Genomic DNA, 17,041 nt, shown 5'->3' with positions numbered 1-17,041 from the left:
CTCATTTTCTCCGCGGGAGCCTGCGGAGGAGGGTACCTGGGGTGGACGGCAACCATGGTACCTGTTCTCCGTTCAGTCCGGCAATGCCATTCTCCCCGACTTCTCCCTGCGAAGACAGATATGGTTTGAATATAGTGTGCATCTGTCAGATGCCAAGCAAAAGCAGCCTCAAGGGTTCTGTGCTACGCATCGGCCTCCTCCAGAGGGGATGCCGGGTACTGTCAAAGGTGGCTTTTAGTGACAGAAAACTGTCCTAATAAACAGAGCCTGCAAAGAAAGGAAGAAACAAAACACAAATCAAGACAACCTTGGGTCAGCAAATGCCAACAAAATGGTGGATGACAAATGCTAGAAGGGGTGCAGGGAAAACAGAAGCCTCATCCACTGCCAGAGGGATTGCAACCTGGTTCAGTCACTATGGAAATCCACATGGAAAATTATCATAAAGCTAAAAATAAGCCCGCCATATAACCCAGCTGTACCACTCCCTAGTCTATGCCCAAAGGACTCAGCATCGTCCTCCACAGATACTTGCTCAGGTCTGTGATTGCTCTTTTCACAATAGCTAGGCAATGGAAGCAACCTAAATGTCCTCAGCCAATGGATTAGTTAGGAAACTGTGGTGCGGATGCGCTACGGAATACTATTTGTCTGTAAAGAAAAAGGAAGTCATGAACTGTGCCGGTAAATGGATGGGACTAGAAGAGGTCACACTGAGTGAGGAAAAGCAAATGCTGTGCGTTTGCTCTCACCGGAGGCCCTCCATCCAAATCTTCACGTGTGAGCACACAGCCTGGAGTAACTGCAGAAACCAGGAATGTGAAACAGAATCATTGCCAGGATAGGGAGGTTGGGGAGCAATAGAGAGGGCGATAGCCAGGTACAAGCCATCTGATTAGGGACATGGGAAAGTGCTCCTCAGGGAACGGGAGGAAGGAGGAGGAAAGGGGGAGGAGGGAGGGAGGGAGGGAGGAGAAGGAGGAAGATATGGAAGAAGGTGGGAGGAGAGTGAGGAGGAATAGCAGAACTCAAGTGATCTGAGGGGGGAAATGGAAAAGGGGGGCTCTTTAGGGAGGGGGCAGGAGGAAGGACTGAAGGAGGGAAGTGGGTAAAATAGCAATAAGGATGTCTGATAAATCTATAATGAGTCATTATCTACTTAAAACCCTATAATATATGTAAATTCAGCATATAAATACATATAGACAGTTCTAATGAACTTTTCTTATCTGGGCTGACAACGCTTCCTCTAAGAGCCAAAGACCACCTGAAAAAAAAACCCAATAGCAGACCCGAGAGGCCCTCCTTTGGATTGTTGGCCAGGGCTGTCTAAACAACTCCCAAAACATACAGCCTATTGTTCTTATCCTGTTCACTTACCTGCCCCAGAGAGGTGGCGGGTAAGTCCCTATTGCTGAAGACACCATGCACTTCAGACCCAGACCCCAGACCCCCGGAACCGGAACTGACCTGGATGCCTCCTCCCTGAAGACCAGCGTGCATGGTATCAGAAGGCATCGTGCAAGCTTCCAAAGAAGGGAGGCAGCAGGCCATCCTTCCCAGCTATGGACGCCTATGAACCACAATGACCAACATGGCACAATAACCACAGTGTGTCACGTCCACCTTGGCAGTAACGAACCACTCTCTAACTGGTAATAACTGCTCAGCAAGAGCGAAACATGGTACTCGAAACCTAGCCAACCACTCAGTGCTAGTGAAGTCATGGATCTTGGAAGGGAACCTACAACAGCATACTCCCTAACAACAATCTAAACATTTGTCCTTATACCACAGATAAGTGTAGTCCTAACCCTTCCCTCACATCAAGGAAACTTCTCCCTGCAGCAGACAGAAGCCACTACAGAAAGCCACATCAATCAAAATGCAGAGTTTTTGAGCATAGTCCTAATAGATACATCTACAAAACACCACTGCCCTCAAGGCCCAGGGAACATTGTGGGAGAGGGTGAAGAAAGATTGTAAGAGCTAAGAGATCAGGGAGTTTGCTGTGAGACTGTCTCCTCATAGTGCCAGAAGCTACTCTCCTAAAACCTCACCAATATGACTTCCTAAACATGAACTAAACAAGGGCAGCAACAATAAAAATGTCAAGGTGGATGGGAAAGGCCCAAATCCTACACAAAGAACTGCAGTCAACTAAGGGATGCTGAGCAGGAGAAAGAGTCTTCCCCAGGGAAGAGCACAGCGATCGATCAGCTATCCAACACCAAATGGCCAGCCTGAAAACGTATGTACGAGTAACATTATATAGACGGAGCAGGTTGCTTTTATATGCATGTACATATATGCATGCAATAACAGTTAGTGGGGAAAAAAGTGGCCATGAATTTGAAAGGGAAAAAGGAGGGGTATGAGAGGGTTTGGAAGGAGAGGGAAGATAGAAATATTGGAATTATAATCTCAAAAATTAAAAAAAGAAAACTTAAATGAAATGGTTGGTACCAAAAGAAAGAAAGAAAGAAAGAAAGAAAGAAAGAAAGAAAGAAAGAGAGGAGGGAGGGAGGGAGGGAGGGAGGGAGGGAGGGAGGGAGGGAGGGAGGGAGGGAGGGAGGGAGGGAGGGAGGGAGGGAGGGAACTACATGGGCCTGGCACTGTACCTCTTCTCCACTGAGTCCTCTGGCTCCCTGATAACAGAAAGGACAGCAGTGTAAGTATGGGAAATGCAATCAACCACCAAGATGACGTCACAAGATCTTATAGAATCCTCACCTTAGGCCCCTTGCTGCCAAAGCATCCCTTAGTACCTTGTTCTCCCATTGGTCCAGAGGCTCCTCTCTCTCCCTGAGGAAAAGTGGAAAAGCACAAATCCAGATGAGTGTGTACTTTTTATGATCTGGGATCTGTCTGGGATACTTGACAAATTTTTTTGTTTTGTTTTGTTTTATTTTTAAGAAAACATCTGGCTCTTCATGACTTACATTCCAGGACTCCAGCCAGGCCTCGAGAATGGAAGTAATCAGAACCACAATGATGACAGCCCTTTGCTTTGGATGCCACCTGCTTATTTCCTGGGTGGAGCTTCCCTCTCCCCAGGTGGCCACCACATTGTTCCCTTTTAACATCCTTCACATGTGTGTTCATTTTGCCCTCAGCCAAGATTCCAGGACTCTTTGCCCGGTCCCTGTGACTTTAAGACTTTGACCTATGACCTCGGTCTGAGCATCACCGATGATGCTGCCTGAGCAGACCAGCCCCATCACTCACACTCGTATGTTTACCATCAGTGTCCATCATCTGGACACAAGTCCGTCTTCTCCAGGGGACTTCTGCCATGTCCTGGGTTCAGCCATGCTGACCAGGTGCCAGTCTGCCCACTCTCAGTCCTTGGACTCCATGTTGTCCTTGAACTCACGGTTCTCCCTTCCCCTTCACAGTGAAATGCAATTTCCCAAATGCTTTACCCAGAGAAACTCACTGTCACCCTTCAAGTATCTGCCTAACTTTTACCCCCCATTTGAAGCCTTTTCCTCCCCTTGGTGGTCTTTAAGCCATTAAATTATTGGTCTTGCTCAATACTGTTGCCTCCCCCTGCCTCTGCGCAGCCATGTGTAGAGCAGTGTGACAGTTACCTTGTTTGTCTTCTCACCATGTGAACGGTCCCTAATGTAGGACCATCTGTGCTTGTTTTCTAGGGTTTTCTCATTTCCGGGATGCTCGCATGGGGTGCGCATATATAGGTATTTGTGTATCAATGTCTTTTGCAAACAGTGAAGTAAATAGTAAGAAGCTTCAATATGTATTGTCAGATGAATGAATGATTGGATACATGGAAGGAAAAGAGGGGGAGAAGGAAGGAAGAAAAGAGAGGGAAAGAAGGGAGAGAGAAGCGAGGGGAGAAGGGCTCCTGATAAATGATGCGGTGAGTTGGTTTAATTCTTACAAAATGGCTTGGGCATATGGCAGGGATGCGGTGCCTATGGTGAAGACGTTACCTGTCACACCCAATTCACTGTGCAGTGTAAGTGGGTAAGTCAAAGCAAGGAGGTATGGTCATAACCGACAAGGAGACTTGTCACCCAAGCACAAGGAGACTCGGGAAAGACCGAGATGTTGCATCTGAACCCTCAGACTGGTCTTTGTTTCCCTTTTTAGGTTTGTAGGAATACGTAAGCTGTAAAAGGTCGTGACTTACAGCAATGCCCTCTTCTCCCAGGTAGCCATCACTGCCTTTAAAACCTGGGGGTCCCTGGAAAAAAGGAAAGGAGAAAACATGAGCACTCCACAGACTGGGCAGGGAGACATCAGAGCAGATCCACCACTCTGAGGGCAGACTTCATGTGCAATGCAAGAGCTTGAAAATGTCCCTGGCCTTCCACCTCAAGCTAGTGCTGGTTACACAAACAAAAAGAGAATTACCATACAAGCCTCCAGATATTCAAAAGGATGTGTACATATCTGTGCATGTATATATACATGGGGAGCTGTGGATGTAGATGGAAGTGCATGAATATATGCATGTATATGAATATGTGCATGTATATATGCGGGGTGGTAGCTGCGCATGTGTATGCATGAGTATGTACATGGGCACGTCACATGTGCGTACCTGTGCCAGCACACTGTCTCGCGCTGTCTCCAGGAATACCAACAGAACTGGCTTTCCTCTCTAGGCAAATATACTTGTTCTTGACAGACCAAAATTATCCTTTTAAGCAAAATAACTTTTTTCTCCTTTTTAGGACTTATTGCTCCACATAGAAAACCAGACCACACACATTTCCTTCTATTCTGGCTTTTTGATACATTTTTAAATTCTGCCGTTCTCCTTCTATGAAGTCCAAGCATTCTAGAAATAATGAATCCAAAGCTTCCTTCAGTAACATGATTCTGGTGATAGGGGAGCCATACTGTTATGCAGGGTGGCCAGATATCCAACCCAGATGTAAGGTAGCAGTATGGAAATCATTAAATGTGTGTTTGTACATATTTGAACACATCGTAATGTCTGAAGTAGTATGTTCATGCAAGGATACATAAGCATATACATCTGGGGATGTCAATACTGTCACATCCTTTGCTATGGCAGAGTGACCCGAGTTTGACTTTCAGCAGACTTGATTTGGATGTCACTGCCAAGGTTAAAAAGGGAAGTGAGTTACTGGTGTGAACCTTTCGTCACTCGGCCTGAGGATGACTCGGTTCTTCTGAATGGCTATTGCTGCTTGAACACTGGGCCTGTCCAGGATCCTGACGACTGTGCCTCCCCAAAACCCCCAAAGAACTTCCAAACAACTCTAATTTAGAAGATCAAGGAAAATGGCAACTATCTAATCTGACATGGGGAAGGAGTAGCATCATTGTCTGCCTCCTCCAGGGGCTCGGTCTGGCAGGTAACGTCTTTCTGTGTCTACCCCAACTCATATCTGAAAGGGTTGCTGCAGTCCAAATGATGGGAACCACAAGTCTGAGGTAAAGTCACCTTTCTCCCTGCTGAGCCCGGATCCCCCATGGCGCCGTCTCCTCCTGTGCACTTGCAGAGCAAACAGCAGCAGGTCCTTTCTGCAACATTGATCTTGGGGAACATAAGGATAATTATGTTTAGTGTCATCAATTCCCCAATCCCTTGTCAAGGCTAAGACGGCTGATTCTACCTTTTCTTCAAGTCCTGACATCTTTTCCCTGTGAGGAATTCCTGACCAACTCAAAAGTGTTTGACTTCTGCAGATGGTCTCATTTCAGCCTTGGCCAGTTCACTGCACATGAAATGATCAGTGGGGTTGCTTCTTGTCAATACACCTTACCCCAACTTTTTAAATAATTTATTTAATTTTTTATGTGCATTGGTGTGAGGGTGTCAGATCCCCTGGAACTTGAGTTATAGACAACTGTGAGCTGCCATGTGGGTGCTGGGAATTGAACTTGAGTCCTCTTGAAGAGCAGCCAGTGCCCTTAACTACTGAGCCATCGCCCCAGCTACCTTCCCGTAGGCTTTGCCCATTGTTGACTACTCTGCCTATCCTGGCCCACATGCTTTGATCAGCAAAATGAATGCGTGCTGCTTTCTCCTGGCTCCATGTGTAAACTCTCAGCTTGTCAGGGAGCGGAACAGTGTACTCCGAAACACTGCTTGGAACAGAGTCCCTTGGAAACATCCAGGAGAGTTTGATGGGACTTTGGAAATGTCAACTGCTTGCCAACATTTTAGAAGCATTTGCTACAGAGGGTGTGAGTACAAGAACGCTCCCTTTGTGTGACGGCCAAAGCAAACTTATTGTATATTTAAAACGTGAGGGAACTTCACCCTGGACTTGCTTCGACATCTCCTGAATACCTACCACAATGTTTATTTATTTATTTGTTTTACAATTGGCCCAGCAGATTCATTTAGGAAAATTCAGTTTGCAGTAAATGCTATACTTCATTTTCATGGGGGGGGGGGGAGAACAGCCCTTCTTTGGAAAGTTTTCTGATATACTTAGTAAGGATTCCATAAATTATAAACAAATTAATTCTAAACCATTAACCACTCATTAAAGTGAAATCAGCAATGTCCTACAGGACTTGGACTTGGTAATGCTCACACTCGGGCTTGATTCTTTGTATATTTCTGAAATAACGTGGCGAGGATGCATCGTATCTGGGTATGAGGTTGTAAAAACTGAGCAGAGCACAAGGGTCTGGCAGTGTGGAGACAACCTAAGGAAATGGCTCACCCAGAAAGTCCACCTGGGAGGCCCAGCACCCCTCACCCTTCCCCCACACTCAGCGCAGGCTGCTCTTGCTCTGCTTGAACTCCACATGCAGTGGGCTGTCACTTACAGGCTGGGCTGCAGGGAAAGTGCACCTTGAACATTAGAGTCACCATACACTGTGATGTTCAGAGCTGTACGGAACCCGAGGAGCTGCTGGTGGAAGGAACGGCCCGGGGGTCTGCTCGTAACTCATCACTGTGACACTCAGAGCTGCATGGAACCTGAGAAGCTGCTGGTGGAGGGAACAGCCCGGGCCTGTTCTTAACTCAAGCTCATCTTAGTGTCCTAGCACGCGTAGGTTGTGATCCAGCCAGTACGGCCAGTGCTGGTTAAGTATTTCCTGATTTTTCTCTTTGCTCTTCCTCTTGCTACCTCCTTTGTTCCAAGTGCATCTGCTGAACATGCTTTGAGCTACGCTATTATAGAACACTTCAAACATGCTCTCATTTAGGCTGAATTCATAAAGGCCCACCGCATCTTTACTTAAAAGGTCAGTATTAGTTCACACCCTTATCCATCAATATTAAACTGACAACCGAAGTCTTAAACTATTAGGGGTAAGACTACAGCCCAGAACTGGGACATTTGCTCAAACCCTCCAGCTTTTGCTCTGTTAACTTACTAGTTGCTTTGACAGCTGGCTCCCAAGGTTCCTCATACCAATTGTGAACTGGGTTCTGTACTCAAATCCTTTCCCAAATTCAATGTAGAGAAGGTCAGCCAGGTCACTGGTATCGGCAGCTCCGTCCACAGCAATGGTTATGAGGGCATTCAGGCCTGTTCAACATATTCTCCAGGTGAAGTGGACTGGGGTCATTTAAATCACTCAGCGTATTTAAATGACTAGCCTCGGCAAACTGCTGCTTTCTGTTGTCCACACCCGTCAACCCCTCGACACAATGCCAGCAAATAATAGCACAACCGTTGAGAGACTCAAACTGGAGATGAAGGGGCAGGTGTACAGGATTTCACAACAACGTTACTGAAGTGAGCCGCTGAGTAAGCCAAAGGCCCACACAGCTTGCTACAGTACAGAGGAAATCATGCATCCAAAAAGTGAATGCCCTACAGTTTTTATCCTATGTATAAGATTCTTAAGGCCACAATGTCAGAATCGCCTAGGAGCATCTCAGAAATACAGACTTTCCTGAGATATATACCCATAATGGCTAGTATCTTTCAATAAAATACAGATTGCACAGGAAAATGACCAATTCCAAAGAGAAATATAGGATTTTAGGTCTTAATCCATATCTACTGATCTCGAATCCATATTTAAACAAAACCTTCAGGCAGAGAACTTGCTTAGTATGTGTGATGGGCCAGGTTCAAGCCTTAGTTCTGTTAAAAAAAAAGCAAAACAAAACACACACACACACACACACACACACACAATGGGTGTTTATGGGCAGGAGAGACAACTCAGCAGTTAAGATCACTGGCTGCTCTTGCAGAGGATCTGGGTTCGGTTCCAGGAACCCACATGGTGCCTTGAAACCACATATCAATCCGGCTCCTCTTCTGGTCTCTGAAGACCCCTGCACACATGTGATACACACAAACTAACACACACACAGATAGTAAAATGGATGCTTCCAATGACCTCATAAGGAACTGACGCTCCAACTATAACTTTAGGTGGGAGCAAATGACAATCACTGAGGCAGGGTCTCATAAGCCTTTGAACTTTATAGATCAGAATATTTCAAACAGAATTCTAGGGTTGAGGGTAGGGTTGCCATTGACTGGTTTTGAAAACTGAGAATTAAGTAACTCTGGCAGTCATCCTGGCTGATGGTTACGTTCGTGGTATTTAATAGCTGCCTTGTACCAGGAAGACAGTTACTTGATCCACATGCCTTCTTATTCATGCCCTGTAGGTGTTCAGATATGAGTGTAACCATATTTCACAGACAAGAAACTGAGGCATAGAGAAGTTAAATCCTTGACTTACTACACACTTCAGGTTTCTGATGTGGGAGTGTCATATATCAATCTGTGATTTCATTGGCTAAGCAATAAAGAAACTGCTAGGCCCATTGGATAGGCCCACCCTTAGGTGGGTGGAGTAAACAGAACAGAATGCCGGGAGGAAGAGGAAGTGAGCTCAGACTCGACAGCTCTCCTCTCGGGAGCAGACGCCTTCAGAGAGAGACGCCATGCTACCTGCTCCAGAGAAGACGCACGCTATGAAGCTCCGACCCAGGATGGACTTAGGCTAGAATCTTCCCAGTAAGCACACCTAGGGGCGCTACACAGATGATTAGAAATGGGCTAAATTAATATGTGAGAATTAGCCTAGAAGAGGCTACATAGAAATGGGCCAAAGCAGTGTTTAAATGAATACAGTTTGTGTGTAATTATTTCAGGGCATAAGCTAGCCGAGCAGGCGTCTTGGGGTGTTGGGGACGCAGCCCCGCCTCTCCATATTACTACAGGTTTCCATGAGGCCTAACTCCTAAGCCTTACACTCAAGGACATTTTACCCAAAATGTGCTAAAGACAGAATCACGGAGTGGAGGGTAACTCCTCTTCCTCATTCGCAGATGGATGTGTGAGGCTCTATCTGGATGGGATGTGGAGACCGAAACCCCAGAGTAGATAGAGAAATATTCAAGGGCCTCATTGCGTCAAGGGCCCTTCTTAGAGAAGTCCATATTCTGTGGTTTGAATGAAGAGGATGAGGGGAGCCCTCCCAGGGCCTGCGGGGGTGGCTCGGATTTAAGGAGAGGCAGCTAGAGTGGTTAGTAACAGGGAGAAAGGTTCACGAGTCAGATGTCCAGCTTGCTCCAGTTTGTCTGGGGCTTTTCTGGTGTCAGCCTTGTAAATTCCTGACCTGTCCCAGACAAACTAGGGCAACGGGTCACCCTTCGAGACTAAGCACGAGGGGGAGTCTGTGGGGCAGACTGGGACAGCGATGCTGTGCAGCTCACTGGGCATTAGTGAAGGGGAGGGCATGCTTCTGGATCTAGTCAGAAAAGGAAAGTCTTTCCCCATCTGCTTTTCCTTATACATTCAGGAAATGCAAAATGTGAGCATTACGAGATCCATGGGATAGTGACATGTCAGAAATATGCACAGAACTATTATTTACAAGCATTCTCAGAACTGGAGTGTTCAGTACTCCTCCCTTCAGACACATTCAATAATGAGTCCCACAGCCTCCCTAACAACGTCTTCTATGAGCCAAGAAAGAGAAAGCTCCAAACATTGTGAGAATAAAGAACCCCTGAGGAAATTCTAGGGCATTTGACTTTTAAATCGTAATGAACTAACTCAAACCCAGTCTACATGCATAAATTACAGAGCCACGCCCACTGTCATTACTTTCTCCTCTCTTCCTGTTGCATGAGGACTGCCTAGTCTGTATGATATGTGATCTTGAACTAAAGCGGCCTCCTAGGTCAGCGTATCATCAGTGGAAGTATCTGGGAAGCCAGGGACAAGGGTCTTCCTTGCCCATTTTGAGAGCCTTATGATGTTCTTAAGAGGATGCTACCATCACCATTCCTTTGTTCCTTTATCAAAGAGTCTAAATATTTCTGAATATATATCTTCTGAAGTTGATGCATGTAACAGGCTTTTTGGGGGGCCACCAATCAGCTCCCAAATCATGACATGGGGACTCTTTTTTTTATTTTTGAGACAGGGTTTCTCTTTAGCTTTTGGTTCCTGTCCTGGGACTAGCTCTTGTAGACCAGGCTGGCCTCGAACTCGCAGAGATCCACCTGCCTCTGCCTCCCGAGTGCTGGGATTAAAGGCGTATGCCACCACTGCCCAGATGGGACTCATTGTTAGTTATGAATGTCTGGCTTTATCTATGCTCATTTCTAGCTGGCTCTTATAACTTAACTTGTCTCTCTTCATCTACAACAAAACTGTCCTCTCAAACTAGGTGACCCAAAGTCTTATCCTTAATCCTAATTAAAATCTGTTTAGAACTCAGAAACAAAGACCAAGATTGGATAGAATAAAGAGAAGAAAGCTTTATAAATATAAATAAAGGGTAAAATAAAATCCTTTACTGTATAGCTGTAAATCCAGAGAACTCTGAAATTTAAGTTAAGGAGAGAACTTAGCAAGAAAGACAGTTTCTGGCCAACCCACATTAGTGAACCCAATAGGCAGGCCCTGTACTAGACCAGGCTCCCTGGAAGCAGACCCTGATGTATGGTTTGGATACATACAATATGTTAAAAAGTCCCCAGAAGAAAGGATGTGAAGGACAGGGCAGTACCCAAGTAATACCCCAGCTTTGACTTGACCTCAGAGAGTTCTAAAGCATAGATCACAGCCTTCATGTCACTTGACACACACCAAGGCCCAGCTCCTTATACTGCCCAAGAAAGAGGGAAGTGGCTTTCTGGGTGATGGAACTCCCATGGGCCAATGGCAATTCTTCAGAGACTACACAGCTCTGAGTGATTGGCAGGTGGGTGATCCTGCCAACAAAGAATATGTGGGTGTGAGAGCAGCACTCACTTATGGGAAACTGGTCCTGATTCAGAACATGTGGTTACTTTTTGCCTCTACTGCCCCATATCTTGAATGGAGAAGTCAGGAGGGCTGTTGGTGCTAAAAGCTAAATGCTTGGCTCCTGTGCTTTGAGGCTGCATGACCATCATGGCTGGTCCTTCTGCGGTCCGAAGGAAAGAATTACAAAACCCCAGCACACAAGGAAACTCATCCAAAAAAAAAAAATGCTTGCAAGTCTGGAAATGGTTAGTGTCGGGAGGAAGCCATCCAGCACTTGTGTTCCTTGGCCACTTGTTCCTGTTCACTGCCATGCGACAGAAGTAGCAAAGTCGACAACATGCAGGGAGATGGGAAGGAGCTGCCTCCAGGAAAGGCTCGAAGAACACACACAGTAAGAAGGTGAAGCGCAGAGCCCTGGTCAGTGTGCTGTTTTATACACATGGACCATGAAAGGCATGAGAGATCCAAGTGCTCCGAGGGGACATGATTGCCAAATTCAGGGTCAGTAACATACCTGGAATCAATGGAGTTGAGTTCTGAAATGTCAAAGTGAATAAGCAGCCGGGCATAATGGTTCTTACCTGTCATCCCAACACTCAAGTGATTAAGAAGAGGACTGCCCTGAGTTTGAGATCGACTTGGATTACATGGGATGCTCCAGGCTAGCCTTGGCTACAAAATAAAAGCCTATCTAAAATAAGTAAAAATAGTTCACCCCTTTCCTACCCCTCCCCCAGTTCAGTACCTTCCTTTCTGAGTTCATCGGATTTCTGCTCCAGTTTTTCGGTATCATCATCCATGCCGTCTGAAAACAGAAGGACCACCTAGGGAAGGTTTTAGAAAAATGAGGGAAAAAATTAGCAAAATGTTTACTGACAAACCGCAGATCAACATGCGAACTAACTCCATCTTACCTTCCCTCGGGCAGCCGACTTATTCTGGAAAGTGTCCCACAGAGAGCTCAGCAGGTTTGTGTTGAGGAGGGATGGCCCGTTCACTGTCACACCTTGCAGGCTGCTCAGTATGTTGTCGCTGTAGATCTCAAACTTGGAGGGGTATCTTTCCACAGCGTTTGTCACTTGAAAAGCGATGCTCACCTGAGTCTCGGTGCCTACCTCGCAGCTCACCCCGTTGAGGGAGCTGATGGCACGTAAGATGTCTTGGAGGTAGGCCTCCATCCAAGGCTGACCTTCGAGCAAAGTCTGCCCCCTCTGCTGACTTGAGATATCAAATCCAACCACCACATCCACAAAACAATCTAGGATGCAAGGGGAAGCGTCTCCTGTTAGGATTACCACCACACTAATGTGATTCTGACGCACGTCTGATTCTAGGGTCTAAGACGTCCAATTTCTATTCTAGGTAGAAAGTAGGAAAACAAGGAAAAGCATGGAGCAGGGAAAAACCACAAACTCATTCTTCAACGACTTGTAGAATAATAAGACTACTTTTTTTTTCAGTTGGAATTGAATCTGGATGATTCTTCGACAACCAAAATGCTAAATGATTCTATTCTAGCCATTAAAAACACATTGTGATGTATTCAATCCCTTAAGTAACTCTAAGGCATCTTGTGGAAATGGCAGTAATCTAAAACACATTCCGAAGGCACTACTTAACAACTGAGGTCATTGACAAATATTAAATTATAAAGGAGGGAGAGAAAAGTAAAAACATTTGAACAGAGAAAGTCATTCAGAAGCAAAAAAAAAAAAAAAAGCACACAGGGAAGTTTGGCTCATTTATCTTTCTAGAAGCATTGAGTCAATTTTGATCATCTTTAACATCCACCCAGAGAAGAAATCAATATAAAAGGGAGGGAAGGAGGGAAGGAGGAAGAAAGGAAAAACTGTTGAGATCTTTCTTAAGTCCTCCAGGTGAAGAGACCTGGCAATTCAGTTATTCAACTTGTCCATGCCTTTAGGAGTCAGCCGTCTGGGGAGCCAGGACACTGCCATTCGGGATTCTAGAGCCCTGGAGCGGTACTGCATTTAAAGGTCCTTGTTGTTATCTCATTAACTCCAGGGAAGTTTCAGCATTGAAGACATTTGGATGGGCTTGATATTTTAAGCTGAGCTCCCTAAAGGCAGATAGTTTGAAAAGGATAAAATTCTAACAGCACAAGTGCTTTTTTTTCAAGAATGTCTGAGCTGCTTAACTCGCTCCAACCTTTTCCTGCCTTCTCAACACATGGAGCTTGGTGTTAAAAACAAATTAAAAAGCTAAAAAAAATGTTTATATACATTGCTTAAATCAGCAGTTTTTAGATTGTGTGTGTGTGTGTGTGTGTGTGTGTGTGTGTGTGTGTGTGTGTGTGTGTGTCTGGCATCTAGTATGCCAAAAACACAGTCTAAGTCCCTCATGTTTAATCAAAATTGGCAAATGATTCCATAATATCATAATCAATGGAACAGAACTCACGGAACAAGTCCAGGCCAAGCAGCCACATGACTAAGTGCAATGGGGAATGAGGAGAAGCTGGCAAGGAAATTTTCATGGATTGGCCCAGAAAGATCTGTGCCTGAGAAATTTGGGGAACTGGAGTCTTCCATGAGGAGGCTTGCTTCAAAGGGAATCTGCCAGTGGCGACCTAGACTCACGGGAGGCAGAGATAGTTTGAGAAGTAAACTAGGCAGGAATAAGGTTGATTTTCAAAGGTCATGAAGAATTAAACTAGGGTCACTTTTCTTAACCACAAAAAACAAGAGATTATATGTTTCAACTAAGAATACAAAAGAGCAGATCTTATGGGATAGTCATACTCCTGTCTGCCATGCCCGGCCCCAAAGCTGATTCTAATTATCTGATTCTTTTATTTGTCAAGGTCTTTATTTAGAGCTGATGGTAGCATATTCTTAGTATGAAAAAATCCTGTTTTGGGGCCAGTGAGGAGGTGGGAAAGGTACTTCTGCCAAGCCTGATGATCCAAGTTCAATTCCCACAACCCACATAGCCGAAGGAGAGAACTGACTCCTGCCAAGTTGTCCTCTGACCTCCACATGCCTGTGGCACACGTGCCCCACCCTCAAATGCACACAATAAATAAATTGGCAGGGGGGGGGAAATCAAGACACTGTTGCAGGCTGAGGTACATTAATAAGATTAGGCACCAGTGGTCCTAAAGAAAATGGGCTCAGTTGTTGGGTGAAAGAGGAAAGACTTTACTTGTGTGGGGCATTTCCACCAGCTGCTCCTTGTTTTCCATTTTGAATCATTGTGCACTGTGAGACTCTTAAGCATGCCCAGGATTTATGAAGGGGAAAATAATACTCAAATAGTAATTGTGTCCCAATGTTCAGCATGTTTTATGGAGGAGAGGATCCATGACGCTGGAGTGTAGCTCAGTGGTACTTGCCTCGCATGGATGAAGCCAATCCCCTGCACCCAGCACCAAACTGAAACCCCCAAAACAAGCCAAGCAAATGTCCAGATTGAAGCCTGGGTAACTTTAAAACACACCAAACTACTGACTGACCTCTATGGTTGGAGGATTTTATAGCTTCAGAGCAGGCATCCCATAACATCCTTGCACATGCCTTTGAAGCCTTATCAGGGCCCATGCTAGCCTCATCAGCCCTCAGCTCATGGGATGACTTCAAAGCCCTGCATTCTTGTTTGCTGGGCTAACGACTTCAAGTTTATCTTAAGAGCACTTTGTCTTTTCATATCCATGCTTTTTTCCTTACTTAAAAAAAAAAAGACTTTAAAGATATTTGTTTATGGGGGCCCTGCATGGGGGTGAGGTCAGAGGGCAACTTGCAGGGCTCATTTCCCTCCTTGAGCCATGTGGGTTCCAGAATGGAGCTCGGGTTGCTAGTTTAGGGGCAAGTGCCTCTCCTGGCAGAGCCATCTCGTTGGCATAGCAACTGCTTCTTTTAAAAATAACTCACTACTTGGAGTTAAGATTCCCATTTTTAAACTTTCTCATGCACTCAAGTAAAAACTAGAGTGTTCGAAGATAATTTTCTACCTAATAATTTAAAATGAGCATCTCTTGTGAAATAGAAAATTAATGGAGAAGACTTGGCTGAAATAACCAGACACATTCCAAAGTCAGAGCAGTGTCTAAACCAAAATGCAGGAAGACAGCGGCCCCTGACCAACTTCATGACCTTCAACCTTTGACCTACCCATTGGGTTCTTGTAAAAGGTATGAGGCTGGGGCTTGGGAAAATACTTTTGGAGAGAATTGTTGATGTACTCTGAGCTTTCTCCCACACACAAGGAGAAGCAATTTTGAGAATGGGGCTCAAAAAAGTAGTTTCAAATTAACTTAAGCCTAGAAATTCAAAGAGCAAGCCCGAGGGTTCCTGCAAAAAAGGAGCAGTCATTTCCAGGACTGTGCATTCTGGACCTGCTGCTGTGGCCTCAGGAACTGGTAGAAGCAAGCAGTAAAAGGAACTGTTTCAGGATCCCCAGACCCTCCACTCAAGAGGAGGGGCAGGGAGAGCTCAGAAAAAAAAAAGAGCCAGAATCATCTCAGGATGTTCAGGGGCTAAGGAAGGGATATGGACAATCTTGAATCCAGATATACCTCTCTCTTCTTGTATGCATGCAAATTTTTCTGTCCTACCTGCCAGCTCCCAAATGACCAAATGGAGACTTACTAATTATAAAAGCTCAGCCAATAGCTTAGATGATGTGGGAATCCCTTCTGTATGAGATGAATATGCTTTATTTCCAATGGTTATTAAAGAAGCTTGGTGTAGGAGGTTCTTCTGTTCATGTCTTGCTTTCATTGGTTAATGAATAAAGAAACTGCTTTGGGCCTGATAGGGCAGAACTTAGGTAGGCATAGAAGACAGAACTGAATGCTGGGAAGGAGGACAGAGTGAGAGACGCTATGGATCTCCTGCCTGAGACAGACACTGGTTAGAATCTTGCTGGTAAGCCACAGTCACATGGCAATACACAGATTAATAGAAATGGGTTAAATTAAGATGCAAGAGTTAGTCAATAAGAAGTTAGAGCTAATGGCCAAGCAGTGTTTTAATGAATATAGTTTCTGTGTGGTTATTTCGGGTGTAAGCTAGCCGGGAGGCAAGGACAAACAAAGGGCTACCTCCTTGTGTAATAGAAGCGGCTTCGGCCAATGGCTTAGTAGAGTAAAGCCAGACAGGAAATCTGAACAGAGATCTTTAGAGAGAGAGTAGGCAGAGTCAGAGAGATGCCATGTAGCTGCCAAAGGAGAAAGATACCAGTCACCAGCCAGAACTTTACTGGTAGGCCACAGCCTCATGGCGATATACAGAATAATAGAAATGGGTTAATTTAAAATATAAGAGTTAGATAGAAGTATGCCTAAGCTACTGGCCAAACAGTATTGTAATTAGTATAGTTTCTATGTTATTATTCGGGTGCGGGCCACTGGGAAACGAATGAGCAGTCTCTGCCTACACTTAGGCTTGTTTCTAACTAGCTCTTATAACTTAAGTTAACCCATTTTAATTCATTTATGTGTTGCTGCATGACTCTTTTCCTGCATGTCTGTTTCCTCTGCATCTGCTGGTAACTCTACTTTTTTTCTTCCCAGAATCCTCCCTGCTCCAAAAATCCTGTCTAGCTATTAGCCATTCAGCTTTTTATTAACCTAGTCCGAATGACAAATCTTCACAGTGTACAAAAAGATTATTCCACAACATCTTCTCAAAGGAACACTATTTGAGACATTCCCCTAAACTTTTTTTGGGCTTTAGTAAGGATACAGGTGATAGGAGGAAGGAAGAGCTTCAAGGATGCTCCTACCCCAGGACCCAGCTTCAGGTGTGGGCTGCCAGAAAACCAGTGGCTGCCACCTGCCAAGTGCCTCTGAGCAAAATGCTTCTGTTTCTCCCACTCCTCTTTTCTCT

General features: G+C 45.1%; 1 protein-coding gene across 1 annotated transcript in view; it reads right to left on the bottom strand.

The window, feature by feature from the left end:
* Positions 1-17,041, bottom strand: part of Col6a6 (collagen type VI alpha 6 chain) — a 102,878-nt gene that overhangs the window by 69,029 nt on the left and 16,808 nt on the right. The window contains exons 8-15 of the mRNA XM_075964792.1: positions 12,107-12,450; positions 11,938-12,016; positions 7,339-7,493; positions 5,444-5,536; positions 4,157-4,210; positions 2,734-2,805; positions 2,622-2,648; positions 62-106 (exon numbers count right to left, since the gene is read on the bottom strand). Coding sequence (XP_075820907.1) covers positions 62-106; positions 2,622-2,648; positions 2,734-2,805; positions 4,157-4,210; positions 5,444-5,536; positions 7,339-7,493; positions 11,938-12,016; positions 12,107-12,450 — 869 coding nt within the window. The remainder of the gene's footprint in view (positions 1-61; positions 107-2,621; positions 2,649-2,733; positions 2,806-4,156; positions 4,211-5,443; positions 5,537-7,338; positions 7,494-11,937; positions 12,017-12,106; positions 12,451-17,041) is intronic.

The sequence above is a fragment of the Microtus pennsylvanicus genome, chromosome 3 (assembly GCF_037038515.1).
Source record: "Microtus pennsylvanicus isolate mMicPen1 chromosome 3, mMicPen1.hap1, whole genome shotgun sequence".
Taxonomy (NCBI): domain Eukaryota; kingdom Metazoa; phylum Chordata; class Mammalia; order Rodentia; family Cricetidae; genus Microtus; species Microtus pennsylvanicus.
The sequence above is the reverse complement of the archived record's forward strand: the minus strand, read 5'-3'. Positions and strand labels throughout refer to the sequence as shown.